The sequence below is a fragment of the Microcaecilia unicolor genome, chromosome 2, assembly GCF_901765095.1.
Source record: "Microcaecilia unicolor chromosome 2, aMicUni1.1, whole genome shotgun sequence".
NCBI classification, from domain to species: domain Eukaryota; kingdom Metazoa; phylum Chordata; class Amphibia; order Gymnophiona; family Siphonopidae; genus Microcaecilia; species Microcaecilia unicolor.
The window spans coordinates 242017903-242041344 of NC_044032.1; the positions used below are offsets into that span (position 1 = coordinate 242017903).

A 23442-nucleotide genomic window follows, 5' to 3' on the forward strand; every position below is an offset into this window, starting at 1 on the left:
ATTTATTTGTTACATTTGTATCCCACATTTTCCCACCTATTTGCAGGCTCAATGTGGCTTACATAGTACCGGAGAGGCGTTTGCAGACTCCGGTGTGAACAAATACAGAATGAAGTTGTGATAGGATAAGGTTCATGTGGAACAGTCAGCGGAAGAGTTGTGTTATATCCTTTAAGTACTTTACTTTTGTTGTGTTGCAGAGATCAGGCATTTAAGTTGGATCTGCGGTGTATGCCTTTTTACTTAATTACATTCACATTTATCACATAAATGTAAGGAAATACAGAAATTAATATAAAAAGGAAAACATTTTCTCTCAACAATATATATTTACATAATTGTCCACAATTGGAAGATCCAAGATCAGGAAAACAATCTTAATGAAAATAAGAAAAACTCAAAATGGTTAATCTTACACTTCACATTTTCTGAGGGAGGAAGGTTAATCGGTTATTGCAGCCGGTACAGTGGTAACTGAAGGAAGTTGCTGCAGAGCATTCTTCATCTGTTTCCACAAACTCTATAATTTCTTAGGTTCAAACAAATAAGTAATAAGGAAATAAAACACGGGGGTATGCCTTGTTAAACAGGTATGTATTCTACTTTGTATGTTTTTGTTTTTTTTGTAAACCACTTTCATTTAAATGGTCTATAAAGGTGTAAAATAAATAAATACTTGGGATAAAATAGGCACACATAGAATGACGAGTACACTGTAGTCTAATCATGAGTGGTGCAAGGACATTTGCGCAAGAACTGTAACAGTTGATCACATTACATAGTTAAAAAAATTTAGCAAGATATTTAGAGCCTGTCTTAACTAGACCTAAAGGAAACTGGTAACCAATGAAATACCTCTAGCGCCAGCATCTACCAGGGTTTTTAAATCTGCTTCTTGCTGCAGTTACCTCCATTTGATACAATTTAACCCAAACTGCATGGTGCAGATAGTGTGAATGCACTTACCTATTTAGGAGGTGGTAAGAGTACCTGCATTTATTTATTTTAAAATTTTTATTCTACATAAATCCTATGCGGATTACAATCAAAAATACTCTTAGAAAAACAGAAAAGAAACTAAAATACATCACATCAACTATGTATCATTAAACTCCCAATACAAGGTACAGTTAATAATTATTCTTAAAAATACAGCCCAACCACCTTTCTTTTCATGTGCTACCCATCTACTATTGTACTACATGAAAAGCCTGCACAAATAAATATGTTTTTACCCCTGGGAGTGCATTCCACAGCAATGGAACACCAATAGAGAATGCAGACATTTTGGTACTTGTATAATGTGTGTCAGGATAACCATTGATAGACAGATGCATAGCTGATTCAGAACGTAAATTACGCCTCGGCTGATAAATTGACAACTGTTTTAAATGCCATGGGGCATCAAGATACAGTATTTGGTGAACCAACAAAGGTTTTGTGTGCAGTAAGTATGGGGCACCCTTGGAACACCCCTAACAGTTAGTGCACAGGCATGTGGCACAGAAGCATCCGCCCTCACAACTGTTGCCCCTATAGAATTCTTTTGTTCCATTAGAGCATTGTGATGCTCCAGAAAAATGAACTGTGGCGGAACCAGAACCAACTATAACAATGGGCTGCTTCTCACTGTGGCAGGAAAAAGAATCCTTGTTGAGAAATTCAGACAATATGTTCCTAGGCATTTAAACTAGAAAAAGTGGGGGTGTCATATGGAAGCAGGTCACTTCTGGTGGTTACTCCCAGCAAAAGACAAGATATGAAAGTAGTAAAGAAAGCAATATAAACAACAATCTTACCAATTCACTTCTTAGTGACACAGTAAAAGGTGAGACTAAACAAAAAACTATATAGAAGATGGGACTGCCTCTGAAAAGTAGCTGGAAAACAATGACCACCAATGCTCACAGTCTAAGCAACAAAGTTCATAATCTGCAAGCCCTGATGTTAGAAGCAGACTTAGATATTGTTGCTATCACATAGTTCAGTGATTCCCATGAATGGGACGCAAACATACCGGGCTATAACCTATTCAGGAAGGATAGAGATGGTAGAAACGTAGGGAAAGGAAGATGTGATATGGATCATCTTGAAAAAAGAAGATAGAACCTCTGTCTATATGGGTGTTGTCCACAGACCTCTGAAACAATCAGAGCAACTTGATAAAGATCTGGTTATAGATATTTAAAAGTTGGGAAAGAAAGAGGATGTGCTGTTGCTGGAAGATTTCAACCTGACAGATGAGGATTGGAAAGCTCTATCTGCAGAATCGGAAAGAAGTAGAGAGATCTTGAATGCCTTTCAAATTGCTCTGCTCAGACAAATGATGATGGAACCCATGAGGGAAGGAGTAACGCTGGATCTGGTGCTCACAAATGGGGAAGTGTGTCTAAAGTCCGAGTAGGTACCCACCTGGGCAGTAGTGATCATCAAACAGTTTGGTTTGATATAACAGCTAAAGAAGGACAGCCACTCAAAACTCAAAGTCCTGGATTTCAAACATGCAGACTTTAGTAAAATGGAGAATTCCTGAAGAAAGGGCTGATAGGCTGGGAGGACATACAAGAAGTGGAAAGACAGTTCTCCAGGCTGAAAGGAACTATAAAAATGGCTACTGACCTTTACATCAAAAGATGTAGATTGGAAGGTTCTGTCTGCAGAATCAGAAAGAAGTAGACAGATATATGCTTTTCAAAGTGCTCTGCTCAGACAAATGGTGACGGAACCCTCGAGGGAGGGAGCGACGCTGGATCTGGTGCTCACAAATGGGGATAGTGTATCAAATGTCTGAGTGGGTGCCCACCTGGGCGGCAGTGACCATCAAACGGTTTGGTTCGATATGACAGCTGAAGTGGAGGGCGGCCACTCAAAACTCAAAGCCCCATCTCCCTCCTACCCTTCCTCTCCAAAATACTTGAGCGTGCCGTTCACAGCCGCTGCCTTGATTTTCTCTCCTCTCATGCCATCCTCGATCCACTCCAATCCGGCTTTCGCCCTCTTCACTCGACAGAAACAGCACTCTCTAAAGTCTGTAATGACCTGTTCCTTGCCAAATCCAGAGGCCACTACTCCATCCTCATCCTCTTTGATCTATCCGCCGCTTTTGACACTGTCAATCATGACTTACTTCTTGCCACACTGTCCTTATTTGGGTTCCAGGGCTCTGTCCTCTCCTGGTTCTCCTCCTATCTCTCCCACCGCACCTTCAGAGTTCACTCTCATGGATCTTCCTCCATCCCTATTCCCCTTTCTGTTGGTGTTCCCCAGGGATCTGTCCTTGGACCCCTTCTCTTCTCAATCTACACCTCTTCCCTGGGCTCCCTGATCTCATCTCATGGTTTTCAGTATCATCTCTATGCTGATGACACCCAGCTATATCTCTCCACACCAGACATCACCGCTGAGACCCAGGTAAAGATATCAGCCTGCTTATCCGACATTGTTGCCTGGATGTCCAACCGCCACCTGAAACTGAACATGTCCAAGACCGAGCTCATCGTCTTTCCACCAAAACCCATGTCTCCTCTTCCTCCACTTTCTATCTCAGTTGATAACACCCTCATCCTCCCCGTCTCATCTGCCCGCAACCTCGGAGTCATCTTTGATTCCTCCCTCTCCTTCTCTGCGCATATCCAGCAGACAGCCAAGACCTGCCGCTTCTTCCTCTTTAACATCAGCAAAATTCGCCCTTTCCTCTCTGAACACACCACCCAAACTCTCGTCCACGCTCTCATTACCTCTCGCCTTGACTACTGCAACTTACTCCTCACCGGCCTCCCACTTAGCCATCTATCCCCCCTTCAATCTGTTCAGGACTCTGCTGCACGTCTCATATTCCGCCAGAACCGATATACTCATATCACCCCTCTCCTCAGGTCACTTCACTGGCTTCCAATCAGATACCGCATTCAATTCAAGCTTCTCTTTCTTACCTACAAATGCACTCAGTCTGCTGCCCCTCAGTACCTTTCTACCCTCATCTCCCCTTACGTTCCCGCCCGTAACCTCCGTTCACAGGACAAATCCCTCCTCTCTGTACCCTTCTCCACCACCGCCAACTCCAGGCTCCGCTCATTCTGCCTCGCCTCACCCTATGCTTGGAACAACCTTCCTGAGCCCTTACGCCAAGCCCCCTCCCTGCCCATCTTCAAGTCTTTGCTTAAAACCCACCTCTTCAATGCTGCATTCGGCACCTAACTCTTACCATTCAGTAAATCCAGACTGCCCCAATTTGACCGCCCCTATCAGACTGACCATTCACTTGTCTCTTAGATTGTAAGCTCTTTGAGCAGGGACCGTCCCTCTATGTTTAAATTGTACAGCGCTGCATAACCCTTGTAGAGCTTTAGAAATGTTAAGTAGTAGTAGTAGTAAAGTCTTAGATTTCAAGCGTGCTGATTTTAGTAAAATGAGGGAATACCTGAGGAAGGAGCTGATGGGCTGGGAGAACGAACAAGAAGTGGAAGGACAGTGGTCCAGGCTAAAAGAAGCTGTAAGAAGGCGACGAAACTGTGTGACAAGGCGGTGGCCGTAAGTAGAAGGTTGCTAGGCTGTATAGAGAGGGGAGTGACCAGCAGAAGAAAAGAGGTTTTAATGCCCTTGTATAAGTCGTTGGTGAGGCCCCACCTGGAGTATTGTGTTCAGTTCTGGAGGCCGTATCTTGCTAAGGATGTAAAAAGAATTGAAGCAAAGAAAAGCTACAAGAATGGTATGGGATTTGCGTTACAAGACGTATGAGGAGAGACTTGCGGACCTGAACATGTATACCCTGGAGGAAAGGAGAAACAGGGGTGATATGATACAGACGTTCAAATATCTGAAAGGTATGAATCCACAAACGAACCTTTTCTGGAGATGGGAAGGCGGTAGAACTAGAGGGCATGATATGAGATTGAAGGGGGGCAGACTCAAGAAAAATGTCAGGAAGTATTTTTTCACGGAGAGAGTGGTGGATGCTTGGAATGCTCTCCCACGGGAGGTGGTGGAGAGGAAAACGGTAACGGAATTCAAACATGCATGGGATAAACATAAAGGAATCCTGTTCCGAGTGAATGGATCCTCAGAAGCTTAACTGAGATTGGGTGGCAGAGGTGGGACTGGTGGTTGGGAGGCGGGGATAGTGCTGGGCAGACTTATACGGTCTGAGCCCTGAAAATGACAGATACAAATCAAGGTAAGGTATACACAAAAAGTAGCACATATGAGTTTATCTTGTTGGGCAGACTGGATGGACCGTGCAGGTCTTTTTCTGCTGTCATCTACTATGTTATAAGCAAGAGAAAAAGGAAACCAATATAGTTCTACAAACAAGTGACTGAGAAAATAAAAGCAAAAGAGTTGCCGTTTATGAAATACAGAAAAACTCGAGACAAGGGTCATCAGATGAAACTGAAAGAAACCAAGAGAGATATACATCTGGCGATAGCACAAGTAAAAAACAAATGTCTAGGTAAGGAAGGGAGATAAAAAATTTTTCAGGTATATTACTGAAAGGAGGAAGGCTAAAAATGGAACTGTAAGAATGAAAGATGCTGTAAACCACTATGTAGAGAGTGATGGGGAAAAGCGAACATGCTAAACAAATACTTCTGTTCTATGTTCAAGGAGGAAAAACCTGGAGAAGGGCCAGGATCGGCTCCACATGAGAACAGAGAAGAAAGTGTTTATGAACAACTTGAAAAACTGAAGGTGGACAAAGCCATGGGATACAACGGGATCCATCCCCAGGATATTGAGGGAGCTCAGAGAGGTTCTGGTGGTCCTTTCAGAGATTTATTTAATAAATCCATGGGAGACAGGAGAGGTTCCACGAGATTGGAGAAGAGCGGATGTAGTACATCTTCACAAAAATGGTGAACGAGAAGAAGCTAGAAACTACAGGTCAGTAAGCCTCACTTCAGTTACTGGATAAGTAACGGAAGCATTGCTGAAGGAAAATATAGTGAATTTCATGGAATCCAATGGGTTACAAGATCCGAGGCAACATGGTTTTACAAAAGGTAACTCATGCCAAACAAATCAGACTGAATTCTTTGACTGGGTGACCAGAGAATTAGATAGAGGACGTACGCTAGATGTAATCTACTTAGATTTCAGCAAAGCCTTTAACACGGTTCCTCATAGAAGGCTCTGGAATAAACTCAACAGGCTGAAGTTAGTACCCAGAGTGGTGAAGTGGATTAGAAACTAGGGCTGATTCATATTGGTGAGTGATTAGAAAGTTAGTTTTGCCGTTTTGTGGATGATACCAAGTAACAGAATGGACACCCTGGAGGGAGTGGAAAACATGAAAAAGGACTGCAAAAGTTAGAAGAAAGGTCTAATGTTTGACAGTTAAAATTCAAAGCAAGGACGTGCAGAGTGAAGCACTTGGGGAGTAGAAATCCAAGAGAGTTGTATGTGCTAGGAGGTGAGAGGCTGATATCCACAGACAAGGAGAGGGACCTTGTGGTGACGTGTCCGAGAATCTGAAGGCGATGAAACAGTGTGATAAGGTGGTGGCCCTAGCCAGAAGGATGCTAGGCTGTATATAGAGAGGCATAATCGGCAGAAGAAAGGAGGTGTTGATGCCCCTCGTTGATATGGCCTTACTTGGAATACTGTGTCCAGTTTTGGAGGCCATATCTTGCTAAGGATGTAAAATGACTTGAAGATGTCCAGAGGAAGGCGACAAAAGTGGTATGGTGCTTGCACCAAAAGACATACAAGAAGAGACTGGAGGAGATGAGGGACAGGGGAGATATGATACAGATGTTTAAATACTTGAAAGATATTAATATAGAAACAAATCTTTTCCACAGATGGGAAAACAGTAAAACTAAAGAACATGAATCGAGGTTGCAGGGTGGTAGACTTAGGAGTAATGCCAGGAAATTCTTTTTCACGGAGATGGTGGTTGATGCCTGGAATGCCCTCCTGAGGGAGATGGTGGAGACAAAAATGGTGACGAAATTCAAAAAGACATGGGATGAACACAGATTATCTCTAATTACAAATGAATGGTACAAAAACCAAAACTGCATGTGTGTTTGTATTGAGTGGTACTTAGATGACGACTATGGCTGTGAAGAACTAAGACCGGTGCTGAGCAGGCTTGTACAGTCCATGTCCCAAACATGGCAATCTGGTTTAGGATTTACAGAAGAGGGTTCCGATGGAAACTCCAGTAATTGGAATGTGAGGACAGTCCTGGGCAGACATTTATAGTCTGTGTTCCACAAATGACAAGATGGATTTGGATAGCCTGGAGTGGGCTTCAACAGCAACTCCAGTAGTTGGAACCTAAGGCCAATGCTGGGCAGACTTCTATGGTCTATGTCCCAGAAATGAGAAAGAAAGACAATGATCAAGTATTTTATATCACATTCATTGTTGGTTTAATCATGAATTGATAAGGAGTGTGACTGTTGGGCAGACTAAATGGACCGTTCAGGTCTTTATCTGCCATTATTTACTTTGTTGCAATGTTAATAAAGAATGCAGGCAAGCAACTCATCTCTTCACCTGCCGCTGATTAGAACATCAAAGCAAAGCAGCAATCTTGTCTGGCAATAATCATGCCTATTAACTTGTTCCTCCCCATTCACAGTTCCATTCATTTTACAATAACAAACATTCACATTGAAATTCAGCTCGGTATGCGTGAGGCAGGAAATACTCTTGGTATACTCTACTGCTCTATAATTTAGAGTTTTGTCCTGGGAGGGAGCAAGCTTTATTTAGAAGATGGGAGGCGAGGGGCTTGATGTGTGACAATTTTATGATAGGATACACAAGAAGGTAAAAAGCTTTTGGGGAATTGCAAGAATGCTATGGATTATTGGCTCAAGATGTGTTTCCCTATTTGTAGGTTAAACTCTACCTCCTTATCTCAGGTATACTGGCCGATTTGGACTCAGGAAAAATGCTTTTTGAAAATCTTTTGGGTCCTACAGTACCAAAGAGGGTGATATCTCAAATTTATAGGAGCCTCAATGGGAGGAGGATCATTGTGAGCTCTTGGAGCAGGGACTGTCTTTTCATGTATGGTGTACAGCGCTGCATATGCCTTGTAGCGCTATAGAAGTGATAAGTAGTAGTAGTAGGATCAAAAGTTTAAATATATGCATGATTGGGAAATTGACTTGGAGAGACCCTTAAGGATGCAGGCCTGGGAGAAGAACACAGCATTTGGGAACACTTGCTCTTATTCTTGAAAATGGATATAAGGTTATTTTATGTTGGTATTCTACCCTGATGAGGTTGTGGAAAATGAATGGTTGGGGTACAGGGAGGTGCTAACAGAGTTGTGGAGCACAAGGGATTTGTTGCCATATGTGTGGTGGGAGTGTGATGTTCTTCAAATATTTTGGCAACAAGTATTCTTGATATTCTCTCAAATTTTCCATCGTACAATACCTCCCACAACAGAGATTTCACTATTGAACCTCACTGTACCGGAGTTGGATAATGGAGACAGTGCATTGCTGCAGCTGGGAGAGATGACAGCCAGAATAAGTGGTCAGAGCATACTGGAAATAGTGTTGCCCTGGACTGGAGAAAAGTAGCAGTGAAATCAGAACAATGGTATTCCCTGTATAGGCTGAGGCCAATAAGTATATATAAACTGGGACTTTTTAAGTGACAATGGAGATGTTTTTAATATTAGACAAATTGTATTTACCATAAAAGACTATTTGTAGTTGGTGTTGGTATCTGGAAAGAAGGAAGAGGGTGCGATGGGAAAATGGGAGAATTGGGGTGGGGGTGGGAGGAGATTACTATTTGTTGGTTTGCTTTGACTGTTGCGTAGGTGCATCAAAGAAACAATGTGCATCCACTGAATGTTTATGTTCTTTTTATTTTGAAAAAAAAATAAATCTTAAATTAAAAAAAAAAAAAAGAAGAAATTCAGCTTGGTATAAGTCTGGATATAAAACAGAACAAAATGAACTTAAAACTCAAACAGGGTAATTCTATAACTGGGTGCACAAACACATGGGTGCAGCATGGAGTAGGCATGGGCATGGCTTCATGCTACATACACTGCATGACACTCTTAGGTGCAGCCATTTACACATGCCATTGGTCACACCTAAATGTAGGTGTGCCAATTCAATTTATGCCATTTTAAAGTGGCAGCCTGGCACACAGATGCCGTTACAGAACTGGAACTGGCACTCAGTACATGGCACTGGCACACCTAACTGGAACCGCTGAGTTATAGAACTGTTCCCTTTGTTAACACTGGTAAATCTAAGGCCAGATATTATTTTTATCTTTTCACATAGAAGTCAAGATGAGGACACTCTATAGCATAGTAAAGTGTCAATAGTGCCTGTGCACAGTTATAGGCAGGTATGGGGGACATACATCTTTGCAGTTTTCAGACTTGGAGAAATGGATGAGGTCATCGTTGTACATATCCTGGGTGTTGAGTAGGTCGCTGTACTCCTTCTGGCTCAGGTCTTCAGGATTGATTCCATTGGCTCTCAGGAACTCCTGGTAGGCCACGCTGAAGGCTTGACCAATGGACTGTGCAATGAGCTGGGCCTGGAGAAGTTATCCAAAAATAAAGAGGGGGAAGTCAGATGGGATAAATTATTTAAGAGGGTAACACAGCTGGGTTCACAAAGGGTTTAGACAAGTTCTCGAAGGAAAAGCTCATAAATTAATATTAGCTATGTAGACTTCAGAAAACCACTGTTTATCCCTGAGGCAAGCTAGACAGAATGGGTCTCCTCTTTAGAATCCTGCCATACTTGTGGCCCGTAACCTCCGTTCACAGGATAAATCCCTCCTCTCAGTACCCTTCTCTACCACCGCCAACTCCAGGCTTCGCTCATTCTGCCTCGCCTCACCCTATGCTTGGAACAACCTTCCTGAGCCCTTACGCCAAGCCCCCTCCCTGCCCGTCTTCAAGTCTTTGCTTAAAGCCCACCTCTTCAATGCTGCGTTCGGCACCTAACCCTTACCGTTCAGTGAATCCAGACTGACCCAATTTGACTGCCCCTATCGGACCGACCGTTCACTTGTCTATTAGATTGTAAGCTCTTTGAGCAGGGACTGTCTCTCTTTGTTAAATTGTATAGCGCTGTGTAACCCTAGTAGCGCTCTAGAAATGTTAAGTAGTAGTAGTAGTACTGGCCACTGTTGAAAGAGGATGCTAGATTTGCTAGTCAGACCCAATATGACATGTCTTATGTCCTTATGACCCTCCTATCTAACTAGGTCTCCCTGCCTTCTCGCACCTTGACTTACGAAGATGCAACTTCCTATTTTCCTTTCATTCTCTCAGTTTCTGTTAAACTTGTGATATTATGTAAACTGCTCAGATGAACTATGGTCAAGTTTCATTGAACTGTAACTATAACAACAGTCCAGTGGTACTGCTGCTAAATGCACATACAGGGCCGCCGAGGGACAAAATTCCCCGGGCCCGGGCCTCCAGGGGGGCCTGGCGCTGCAGTCCCACCTGCCCTCCGTCGTCAGGGCCAGCCTTCTTAGGCAGGGGAGACAGGAGCGGTCGCACAGGGCCTTGCGCCTCCAGGGGCCCCACGGCGCCTCCTGTCGCTCCCTGCCACATCATCAGCGTTGCTCAGCTTCTTTCCAAGTTCCAGCCGCCCTGCATTTAAAAAGTTGCAGCGGCGACGAAAAAGCAGGCTCTCCTCTCCTTTAAGCCCGTCCCCTTCTCTCTCAGCGTGCACTGATGTAATTTCCGGTTTCCGCGAAGGTGGCACAGTGCATGCTGAGAGGGAAGGGCTTAAAGGAGAGGCGAGCTGCTTTTTCGCCGCCGCTGCAACTTTTTTTTAATTTATAAAGGTCTTTATTGTGCCCTCAATTTTCCACCACAGCCCTCCTTTCCTTCCAGCCGCTGCAACTTTTTAAACGCAGGGCAGCTGGAAGGAAAGGAGGGCTGTGGTGGAAAACAGAGGGCACAGCTGGGGCTGGGAACTGAAACTCGGGGGGGGGGTGAAAAGGGGGATAAGTTGGGGCCTGGGGCGAGTCAATGGACATGGAGGGGAAGGGAGGGGAGGACAGGAGCAACAAAGGAGAATCACTGGGTAGGGAGGACAAGGGACAGAGGATAGTTGCTATGGATGGATGGAGGGGAGGGGAGGAGAAATGCTGGACATGGATGGAAGTGAGGGAAGACAGGAAGGAGATGCACATGGATGGAGGGGGAAGTGAGGGAAGACAGGAAGGAGATGCACATGGATGGAGGGGAGAGAGGAGAGGGCAGGGGACAGAGGAAAATCACTGGATGTGAATGAGAGGGGAGGACGGGGGCAAAGGAGAATCACTGGACTTAGATGGGAGGAGAGGGTAGAAGAAATGCTGGACATGGATGGAAGTGAGAGAAGACAGGAAGGAGATGCACATGGATGGAGGGAGAGGAGAAATTCTGGCTACGGATGGAGGAGAGGGGAGAGTTGAAATGCTGGATATGGATGGAGGGAAGGGAAGAGAGGACATGAGATGAATATGGATGGAGGGGAGGACAGAGAGGATAAATGCTGGATATGGATGGAGGAGAGGGAAGAGAGAGGAAGGAGATGCATCCTGACGGAGATGAGGGAAAGGGAAAAGAGGAGAAAAACTGCACATGGCTGGAGAAAATAGGCAAAAGCTGGATCCACTCTATATCTTCTCTAGTCAAGTCCGCGGAGGACCCAGCTTTTACCTATGGATGTAGGGCAAGAAATGAAGAAGAAAGGAGGAAAGTAAAGAAATGAATGGAAAGGAAACCCTGGAAGTGGAGTTAAGGGAGCAGATAGAGAGCAACAGAATCGGAGACTGGGACCAACATGATCTGAAAAACAGTCACAAGACAACAAAGGTAGAAAAAATCTATTTTATTTCATTTTAATGTTTGGAATATGTCCAATTTGAGAATTTATATCTGCTGTCTTATTTTGCAATGTATAGCAATGTTCTGTTGTTCTGTTGTTGTGCTGCATGCAGAATCTGTATGCTAATTTGGTTTCTGTCATTTTGGGTATACTGGAGCGGGGTTGGGTGCGGTGGGTGGACCCGAGTGAACTGGTCTGCACAGCTCCCTGCAGTTGCTAAGAACCGGCCCTGTCTGTCGTCGACCATCTGCCACCGGGCTGGGCCCCTTGCATTGAATTCACAGCGCCTCTCACCTCCGGGTGAAAGCACTGCAGGCAACAGCAGATTGCCTCCCTTCGGGCTTCCTTCCCTCTCTGTGTCCCGCCCTCACGGAAGTTACGTCAGACAAGGGTGGGACACAGGGAGGGAAGGAGGGAGGTGATCTGCTGCTGCCTGCAGCGCTTTCACATGGAGGTGAGAGGTGCTGTGATTTCAATGCAGGGGCCCGGCCCGGTGGTGGGGCGGGTGGAGGAGGAGCGGTGGTGACCTCGGGAAGGGGGGGTCTTGTCCCGGGCCTGGCCCAGTCTCTCGGCGGCCCTGTGCACATATAAAACGTTTCCTGGTCTGCTGGACTCTCTGTAGAGTAAGACAACATGTGAAGAGCTCAGGACCTGAGAGGCTGCACAGATCAAATGCACCTTTTACTGGCTCAGCTCCTGAGTTCTTGGCTTTGGCTTTTTCCAATTCAGAAGAAGGTATCACTAGGATGATGTGCATTTTGCTATTTAACTGCTAAGCAGAAAAAAAAACACTTTGTAACCTAAACTATGGTGCTGAGTTGGAAGTCACTTAGTCATTCTCTTCTGATAGTTTACTAAAGGAGGAAAAGAGGGGCACAGGAACTGAAAATGTGCACGAGTTTAGTCCTAATTTCAGTTTCCTATTGTGCCTGTAACCAAACACAGCTTCAGAATAAGAACCCAACTCCTCCCTTCTCAACACAGATATTTCTCCTCCTTCCTGCTACTTTGATTATTCAGGGCTCTGCACCTGACAGAGAAATTAAGGCCAGAAATAACAAATCACAGCTTCACCTGTGCATCACAACCAAACTCCCTGGAGACAGAGGCCTAACTACCTCTTCAGTATTCCCTCATACCAGTTGTGCCTGTAGCCAGGCCTGCAGAATGCTGAGGCCTGTTAGTCCTACCGTGTTTCCACGAATATAAGACACTGTCTTATATTAATTTTCCCTCCCCAAGACCCGCTAGGTCTTATTTTCAGGGGAGGTCTTATTTTGTTTCGGGGAAACATCGGGGTTGCCACCCCCACCCAAGGTCGCCCCCCCCCCAACTGAGGTCACCGGGCCCCCCTCCACCCGCCCTCCGTCGCTCCCAACCTGAAATGCCTCCTTTCACCTTCCTTCACAAGTTCGGAGCAAGCAGCAGCAGGGCAGACCTCTCCTTCCTTCTGTGCCTCGCCTTCGCCTGACGTTACGTTACGTCAGGCGAGGGCGGAACACGGAAGGAAGGAGTGGCCTGCCCTGATGCCACTTGCTCCGAACTTGCGAAGGAAGGTGAAAGGAGGCGTTTCAGGTACTGGTAGTTCCGGGAGCGATGGAGGGCGGGTGGAGGGGGGGGGCGGCGACCTCGGGGGCGGCGGCGGCAGCCTTTGTCCGGCTCTCGGCGGCACTGCTTCAGGTAGGTCTTACTTTCGGGGGAGGCCTTATAATACAAATTTGTAGCAAAACTCCGGTAGGCCTTATTTTCGGAGTAGGTCTTATTTTCGGGGAAACACGGTAGTTATTTTCCTTACTCCTTTTTTTTTTTATTATAAAGCTGCAGATATCCTACAGTATCCAAGGTGATATTCATTCAGTGTCATGTTTTCCTCTGAGGAGTTGTGAAGGGCATGGTGGTTGACTCCAAGGACAGGCACATTGATTTGAACCCAAGTCGGATGCTGACAGCAGGAATGGGCTGAGGAAAGAATATTTAACAAGCAAAGGTTCTCCCCACCTACACTCACAAAACAGGAAGTGTGCTTATGACAAAGTGGAAAAATATAAGAGAGAAAATATATTCAAGAAACAACATTTTTAAAAACCTAAAAATAAGTCACAATGGAACAGCAGAGCCAAGGAAAACTGTTAGCTGATTAATTTGGTAATGAAACGTAGGTCTACTGCTTTCACTATTAAACTTCTGATTTCACAAGGTGGGAGGGAGGAGGGCTGGGGGAACAGGCAAAAAATGTAATTTATAGGCATTTTCTCTCTTTCCCCTCCTCCCCAAAGCAATTCTCTTACTCTAACACAATTCATATAGCTATACTTTCTCGAGAAATTTGCCTTTGTAAGGGTGAGGCACACATACACACACACACACAGTCAGTCAGCAAGACTAGTTCAATAACGTATGACAGCTCATTAATTCAAGACAGCATCTCAAACGTGGGGGAAAAAGGCAGCGTATTATCATAAATGGCAACTTTTGGGCAACAGTGTATGTTTGATGCCATTTCTGGAGAAGGCATTCTTTCACGATGATTTCAACTTTTATTTCTCTAGAATGACAAAAACCCAGTCACTCTGTCTCAACACTGGTGAAACTCACCAGCCATGGGGAACTGCTGAGCTTTCACAACCAGATACACCAAGTGCGCCTTTATGACTGCGCACAAACACCCTAAATTCTATAAAAGTCACCCAAAAATTGTGCGCACAAATTTGGGCACATACCCAATTTAACTGAAAAATGAGCTAATTAGTGCCAATAACTGGCTTTTTAACAAGCAACTATTGGCACTAATTAGGTTAAATTGGCATTTGCACGTGTAAATTTAGGTGCGGGATCCACACCTAAAATTTAGGGGGGGAGGGAGGCGCAGAAATGGGAGGGTCATGGGTGCAATGGGGGTGTTCCAAAAATTAACGTGTGTTGTTATAGAATAACAGGGGTATGTGCCTAATGCAAGTGTGTACATTTGTACCACATTTCAGATGGTGCAAATGGCTGCCCCTAAAGTTAGGTGCAATTCCCAGGTGTAAGCGCTGTTCTATAAATCACACCTAACTTGAAGAGTGGCTTTTGGGCTAGCACTTTTTTGGCGCCATATATAGAATCTAGCTCAAAGTGTCTCTATAATGCATCCTGCTGGCGCCACAGAACATAGCATTTAATAAACCTGCAACATATGGCAGGGAGATCACCTACGTAAGTACATAAGTATTGCCATACTGGGACAGACCAAAGGTCCATCAAGCCCAGCTTCCTGATTCCAACAGTGGCCAATCCAGGTCACAAATACCTGGCAAGATTCCCCACCCCCTCTAAAATAATGTGCAAAACATTTTATGCTGCTTATCCCATAAATATTTTCCCCAAGTCCTATTTAATAATGGTCTGTGGACTTTTCCTTTAGGAAATCATTCAAATCTTTTTAAAACTCTGCTAAGCTAACCGCCTTTACCACATTTTCTGGCAACGAATTCCAGAAAGAATTCTATACATTGAGCGAAGAAATGTTTTCTCTGATTCATTTTAAATGTACTACTTTGTAGCTTCATCGCATGCCCCCTAGTCCTAGTATTTTTGGAAAGTGTAAGCAGATGCTTCACATATACCTGTTCCACTCCACTAATTATTTTATAGACCTCTATCATATCCCCTCTCAGTCATCTTTTCTCCAAGCTGAAGAGCCCCAGTCGCTTTAGCCTTTCCTCATAGGGAAGTTGTTCCATCCCCTTTATCATTTTCGTCGCTCTTCTCTGCACCTTCTATAATCTTTCCATATCCAGGTCAGATATTTCTAATATTTTTTAAAGCATTTAACTATTTGAAAACTATGGGCCCTGTTTACTAAGCCGCGCTGTAGGTGTGCTAACTTTTTAGCGCACATAGAAACATCCGTTATATTCTTATGGGTGTCTCTAGCAATAGCACATGCTTAAAAGGTTTGTGTGCCTACAACGCTGCTTACTAAACAGGGCCCTAAGTAACTGACTACGAAACTCATGGATACTTTTACTCACCTGCTTTACACCCACAGGTGTGCTTTCTGTGGGGGGTGGGGGTGAGGGGTTCAAATGGTGCTGGTGCTGAACCTCCTCTCACTGCCAATGGGATCTCTCTATCATTTGTTCCACCCTCCCTTTCCCTCAAAACCCCTGGAGATAATTCTATAAGTGGGTGCCCCGGTTTAGGCCCCCTGATGACGTGGCATAGGAGCCCACTTTATAATGGCATCTGGGCACCTGGATGCTGTTATACATTACTGTGGAGGAGTGGCCTAGTGGTTAGGGTGTTGGACTTTGGTCCTGGGGAACTAAGGAACTGAGTTTGATTCCCGGCACAGGCAGCTCCTTGTGACTCTGGGCAAGTCACTTAACCCTCCATTGCCTGCCGCATAAAGCCTGCCATGAGTGGGAAAGCGCGGGGTACAAATGTAACAAATATAAATATTGTAACCCAGTCTCGGGGTGCCTAAAATCTAGGTGTAACTGGAGGTGCCAAAATGTGACAAAGGCACACACAACTTACAGTGTTCTGTCATTTGTGTGGACACGGCAGCCCCACTAGTGCCCCGTCCCTGTGTATGCCCCCTTGCATTTAGGCGCTATGCCCCCCTAGGAGCACCCTTACAGAATAGCGTGAATATTGATATTCATGCATGTATGTACACATCAGTATGCTGTACATTTACACATGTAATGCACACACAAATGCAAGAGCCCTGTTACAGAATTGCCTCTACTGTGCTTAACATATGCACCCATTCTCAAGGGTGGAAACTGAGAATGGAAAAAGTGTTCGCTTTTCTCTGGGTACTTTTTCCACAAGAAACGAGGCACACACCCCATTCTTCCCTTCAATCTCCTGCAGCCTCCAAGTCCACCTACATTTCTCATGTGTATATATAACTCTGTAAAGAGATGACGAGTTTCAGATGACTAACCTGCTGGGGAAATGACTTTTGAAAACTGCCCTCTGTACATATGGTCCTAATTTTACAATAGGACACTTGTGGAAAAGTCCAAAGAGGTGCCTATTTTAAGCCTAATTTATTTAGGCAACACAGAAACCCAGAGCCAGTCCTAACAGCCCCCAAATTCACATGCACAAGGCTATACTTGCTCCAAAAATGGTGTTTGTTTTGGGGTGGAGCTAGGGCTCAGTCACGTCTTATGCACTAATTCACACTTGCTCCCAAGGAGGGGTAAATGCCCACAGCTTCAATCTAGCCAAGAATTCAGCTGGTTTACTACTAGTATTTTATAAAGACACTTCAGCGCCTGTGTGGCTTTATACAACAAGTGTTTGGTTACCCTGCAAACCCAGGTGACCCGCTATATAAAATGGCATCTTTATCCGTCAGTAAGGTTTGATTTGCCCTTTTAAGAAGCTATAAAATCAGTGACAGCCCAGCAAGAGAGAGCGAAGTGCAATAATGTCAACTATTATAAAGCATATCTCTTCTTCAGAATAGGGTTTAGAAAATAAACTTCTACACTTGAACTTCTATCCTGCAGAAGAATGAAGGGATATGATTTTTCGTGGGGGGAGGGGGGAGAGAATGACCTGTGCCACAACTAACAAAAAATTAAAATGCAAACAGACAGTGCCAGCATCCTTCTACCACAGTAAAGAGAACCGTTTGCATTTTCACACCACGCATATCTCTCAACCCATTCTCTCCCCTAGACAACAAAGGCAGTGTCCCCGCCGGTTCATTACTCACATCCTCTGATTCAAAGACATGACAGATCATCTTGTACTGTCTCTTGCCATCCTGGGACGGGTGAGATGTCTCTACGCTGTCCTGGGAATTAGACCGTGGTATGCGCCGACGAGCCATCAGCACCACAATATTCCCAATGTCGGCAATGTAGGAGATGGTCCTCAGTGGGTGATCCATCATCGTCTCCTGTGTGCAAAGGTCTCTGAAAGTCAGTGGTCAACAGAACTGTCAAGGGCACCCAAGGTCACACAATCTGAATGTGACAACCTTTCACATCTCTCCAGCTCAAGATGTGCCTGGGAGACAGAGCCCTGTTCACTTACAAACAGACTGAACAGCTGATATCCTCATATTTTATTTTTGTTTTTTTATCTTGCATTCATAACAAAACTGACAATCACTGTTGCATTGGTAAGCCACAAGGGACACTGAGATGACGCTAATCTGACCATCAGCATTTCTACTTCAGCAGACCAGGGTGGAAAAGAAACTAGAGCTTGGAAATGAAACAGGGTTTAGCTTGGCTACCTAGTCATAAGCAGTGGAATGGATTGGGCTAGGCCACTGGAGCACTGGTACAACCAATATTTTGCCCAACACAGCATAAGCAACTACAAAACTTGGGGCAGGGTTAGAGACTGGTTTGTTTACCTCGCCCAGCCAAAAAGCTGCTCCACTATCCCCGATAGCTCCTATCTGTCCTGTCTACTTAGGAGTTGCTTCTTCTTACATCTACCACACCAGTCAATCAATTGTATCTGTCTCGTGTGTTGCTATCACTGTCCTCCATATAACCACTCCTTTATTCATCACTCATGTATGCATTCCTAACATCTGAAAATAAGTGGCTCAGAGACGTTACTCGTTCACAGGGCTGCTCTGAATCTTTGATTCAGATGAGCTGAAATCCAGAAAAGTGTTCCCATCTCTCCCACTGTAAATGATCTACAAACCCGTTCCACCACAGTCACCAGTACGAGATATTCATGCATCCATACCTGTGTGTCGGCATTCAGAACTTTTATTCTCTGAGTTGAGATGAAGAGGTCCACTTCTGTCATGGGCTGTGCCTCCCCCTCTGCAGCCTGCAAATAAAACAGATTAGAATCAGAAGAGGGCATTCCCCGGGAAACCTACAGCCATGAGGGCAGGTCACCAGCACTAACACTGAGAATACGATACACAGCCAGGCACCACAGTCACCAGACGAGCAGTGTCTTCACACAATGCTACAAGACCACATGCATTTAATGTTACTGCACAGGATTACACTACCGCACACTCACCACTAAAGAAATGCTAGCGCTCATTATAAGAACACGGCCACACAACCAGCACAGTTACTAAACAGAGTTACATTTATAGGCCCTTGCTTTCTGCCACTGCCAGAGTGGATTCGGGTCAGATGCATAGGTTTCTGCAATGTAAAATATACCCCGATATTTCCCTTTCATTATTTGAGAAATTATTGCACATGGAAGGGGGGAGGAGGATTCATCTGGATTATTCAGCATTTTTGCTACGATTTTACGTATGTTATTACAGACACTTCACTATTTGTTGGTAATCCTTGGGTTCCTCTTAGATATCTTTCCTGTTCTGGTTTGGGGAAAAGACTGCTTATTGCAAAGTAAGTTCCTAGAAGGAACAAAATGTCCCATTGATATTCCCCCACAGGCTGATGCTCAAAGGTTCGAGGTACAATCAAATTCGTCTGTGAACCTAATGCAGCAAAATTGCCATGGCATGCTCAGAATAATGAGCAAACAAATTAATGCCGCGCTAAAATCACTATTCTGCATTAATTTTCCTGTCCCTACCTGAGCAGTGACCGGAAAGTTGACTTTTCTTAAACAAACAAAAAAAGCTTGTCACATTGTCCCTTACCCCAACCCCTTCCTTATTAATAATTTTTTAAAAAACCTGGCCCTTCCCACCTGTCCCATTCCCCCCCCCCCCCTCCCCAAGCAATGGCCTGAAAAAAATCTTTGGTGGTTCGGTGGACCCCTGCCTCCCAGCCTAGGCCAGGATCTCCCCTCCCCCAATAAAGTCCACCCTGGTAGGTAACCGCCTGAACCCCTCTGTACCTGATAGGAGGGAGGAGAGAGGGATGCCTCCTCCTTTCTGCTCTGGGGCACGTCATGACAATGGTAGCACCCTGCCCCACCCAGTGCACCCTGGGATGCATAGGGTGGGACCTAACTACCATATAAGGGAGTTTTTCCCTTATATGGTAGTTAGGCCCTGACCAGTACATCCCAGGATGAACCAGGTGGGGCAGGGCGCAGCTTTTTTGATCATGTGCCAAAGAGCAGGAGGGAAGGGTCATCCCTCTCTCCTCCCTCCTATCAGGTATGGAGGAGTTGGGGTGCACCTACCAGGGTGGACTTCAGGGAAGTTCTAGTCTGGTTGAGGTCCCAGTGAACCATCAGGGCTTTTCAAAGTTTATGGAAAGGGGGGGGGGGTCAGGGGTCCACTGGACCACCAGGGTATTTTCTAATTTTTTTTTTTTGGGGGGGGGGGGGGGGGGCAGGGGTCCACTGGATCCCCAAAGTGTTTTTTTAAGGTTGGGTGGATGCTCAGGGGAGGGGGACGGTATGGCCTGGTGGTAGGGAAGCCCATTTGGGGCAGGGTGGTTGGGTTGGTGGGAGAGAAGAGGTGTCATTCTAATGCTGCCCTGGACCTGGCGCTATTTTTTCTGGCGCTAAACATGCCTTAGAGCTTTTTTTTTTTTAATGAATTCTGGCAAGGTACTAAATGACTGCACTTAAATAAATACAGTCTGCGATAAAACCATTAGAGCACTGGGTGGCACACTAATGACAGTGCGAAAGGATTTGAGCATCAGCCCACCAGTCAGCTGTGTAGCCTCTTGTTGTGTGTTCCTTTCCAAAATGTTAACAGATCCAGTTCTGTTCCGATTCATAGAAGTCACCATTTCAGAATGATTGTGGGTGTTAAACAGAGCACACATCACCCTCTCTGGTGAAGGAGTCTGCATAATTCTAGGGTGTACATGCGCCCACAGAGATCTGGCATCTATGGCCTAGCTATATCTCCTCCAGATCATCATGGGCATCCTGCTACAGTTTGATTCCTTTTGCAGTTTCTTGTTCCTGTTGCATCCTGCTTCTTATTCCCTACTATTCAGCCTTCAGACTAAAAAAGCGTGCTTAGCATTTGTGCTAGATCATTCTCCTAGTCCTTATCCCTTACTACTTACATTGAAGTTAAGTTTAAATGTATTAAAAACAGCTTTTATGTCTTCATCTGCTTCTTCGCAGGTTTCCCAGCGCACTAATCTTCACCATCTAGATCCTTCAAAGACGGCAAACAGCTTTTTGCACCTCATTAAGGCGATTGTGATTGGTCTGCCTGCTGAATGGGCTTTATCATTCTAAACTAAACTATACTTCCCTGACACAACATCTTAAAAATGATAACTTAGTTTCTTCAGAAGAAACCTTTTGACTTTAAGCATTTTTGTCATATTCTTTGCAGCTAGTTAATAATTCACTAAAAATATTTTTTATTATTATTATTTATTGCATTTGTATCCCACATTTTCCCATCTCTTTGCAGGCTCAATGTGGCTTACAATACATCATGAATAGTGGAAACATATAAGAAGATATACATTTAGCATTATAGAAGGATCTTGAGTAACATGATAATGATAGAACATAATAGTAGTTTAACAAGCAAATATTGTAAGGCAGTTCTGGATATTTGTATTGGAGTTCATATTTGTTGGTCTTTGTGGTATGCCTTGTTAAAGAGATGGGTCTTCAGTATTTTGCGGCAGTTGGTTAGTTCATAGAGCGTTTTTAAGTTGCGCGGCAGCGTGTTCCAGAATTGTGTGCTCAGGTAGGAAAAGGCTGACGCTTGCGTTAGTTTGTATTTTAGACCTTTACAGTTGGGGAAGTGAAGATTAAGGAATGTGCGGGATGATTTTTTGACATTCCTGCGTGGTAGGTTTTTAATGTAAACATGTTGAAAAAAAAAAGATTCTATAGCAGAGGAATGATTTGGCTGCTGTAAGCACATTTTTTTTTCCACAGAGCGGCAGAAAACTAGGGACTCCTATATATCACTACACCATCACCAGCACAGCAAGTTACTGTAAAGTACCACATTAATAACCAGTACATAACACACAGTCACTGGAGCACTGTCACTCTCTTGCATAATAACACTGTTATTGCACACCACTGCATTTTGCACAGTCCGACTTACGACCACAGTTTACCATCATGATACTGTCTAGCACTATATTATGACAAATCACTAGCATAACGCTGTTAACTGTACATTATTATATTACCAGAAGAGAGAAACACACACATTTATGGAAACTATTCAGTAAAACTTCTGTTTAACATCACTTGCTAGAACAGTGGTTCTCAAGCAGGGTGTTGCGACACGCTGTGCTTTCAAGAGCTCAGCTGTGTCATTGAAAATTTGATCCATACAGGAAGTCCATATTTTCCCTAAGAACCATGTTATTAGGGATGTGCGTGGCCAAAATACATTCAGGTCATTTTCAAATTTTTTTTTCAGATTTTTGGGTCTGTTTCACACATTTGTTTTCATGAAATCGTTTAAACGTGCATTAACATATGCTAAGTTGATTTTGCTTGGACGAACATTTTTAAGGTGCTCAAACAAACTGGATGTGCCTCACAGGCTGAGAATGCAGAGCAGGGAACCCGCTGTAACCTCCCAGACAGGAAATGTGGGATCCTGTGCCTTCCCTTTCTGGTGTGATCATTACCACTGCCAGGCACAGAGGAGGAGATGGTTCAGAGCAGGGGCGTATCTGCGTGGGGCCTCAGGGGCCTGGGCCCCCGCAGATTTTGCCCTGGACCCCCCTACCGCCATCAACCCTCCCCCGCTGCCGTTCTTACTTTTGCTGGCGGGGGACCCCAACCCCCGCCAGCCGAGGTCTGCTTCCACCTGCCGCTGCCTTCAAAACTTCTTCTTCAGCCGGCGGGGGACCCCAAACCCCCGCCAGCCGCCCCGCGCTGTTTAAAATTCATCTTCGGCCTCCGTGGCCGTGCTGCTGGGATAGGCGGCGCTGTTGAAATCCACTTCGGAGTCTGACGTCGTTGTACGTTGTACGTGCTGCGACGTCAGACTCCGAAGTGGATTTCAACAGCGCCGCCTATCCCAGCAGCACGGCCACGGAGGCCGAAGATGAATTTTAAACAGCGCGGGGCGGCTGGCGGGGGTTTGGGGTCCCCCGCCGGCTGAAGAAGAAGTTTTGAAGGCAGCGGCAGGTGGAAGCAGACCTCGGCTGGCGGGGGTTGGGGTCCCTCGCCAGCAAAAGTAAGAACGGCAGCGGGGGAGGGTTGGCGGCGGGAGGGGGGTGGAGAGACTAAGTTATTGGTGGCGGTGGGGGCGCTAAAATGTGCCCCCTCCCTCTGGCTCTGGCCCCCCCTACCGCCGGAGTCCAGATACGCCCCTGGTTCAGAGCACTGTTGCCCCCCATCATCAAAAGGGAGACTGGTTGGGGGGGAACAGGGAGAGGGAAGGACACTTGAAAGGTGATAAAGGAGATGTGCAAGAGGAGGGGGGTCAGTCTGTGAGGGAGGCTGAGCCTGAATGTGTGTCACAGAAAGAGTAAGAGTTTGCATGTTGAAAGAAAAACAGCAATCTTCAATGGTCTCAGATTCAGCACAAATCACCTGTATGAGATGCATTGCAACAGAAGGATGAGAACCACTATGCTAACATTTTGTGCCCACTTCTAAAATAATAAAAACAACATTCAAAATTTACACTATTTGAGATCAAATTGATGAATTTCAGCTTGGAATAAACCTCCCTCTTTCAGATGTAAATGCTGCCCAAATGCAGAGGTTTTCACTTAATCCTGAAACAGCATCTTCT

The 23442-nt window shown here is 45.0% G+C and overlaps 1 protein-coding gene across 1 annotated transcript in view; it reads right to left on the reverse strand.

Moving 5' to 3' along the window:
• The window catches only part of APBA1 (amyloid beta precursor protein binding family A member 1), a 294305-nt gene that overhangs the window by 23258 nt on the left and 247605 nt on the right, over nt 1-23442 (reverse strand). The window contains exons 6-8 of the mRNA XM_030193850.1: nt 18549-18635; nt 17551-17736; nt 9352-9531 (exon numbers count right to left, since the gene is read on the reverse strand). Coding sequence (XP_030049710.1) covers nt 9352-9531; nt 17551-17736; nt 18549-18635 — 453 coding nt within the window. The remainder of the gene's footprint in view (nt 1-9351; nt 9532-17550; nt 17737-18548; nt 18636-23442) is intronic.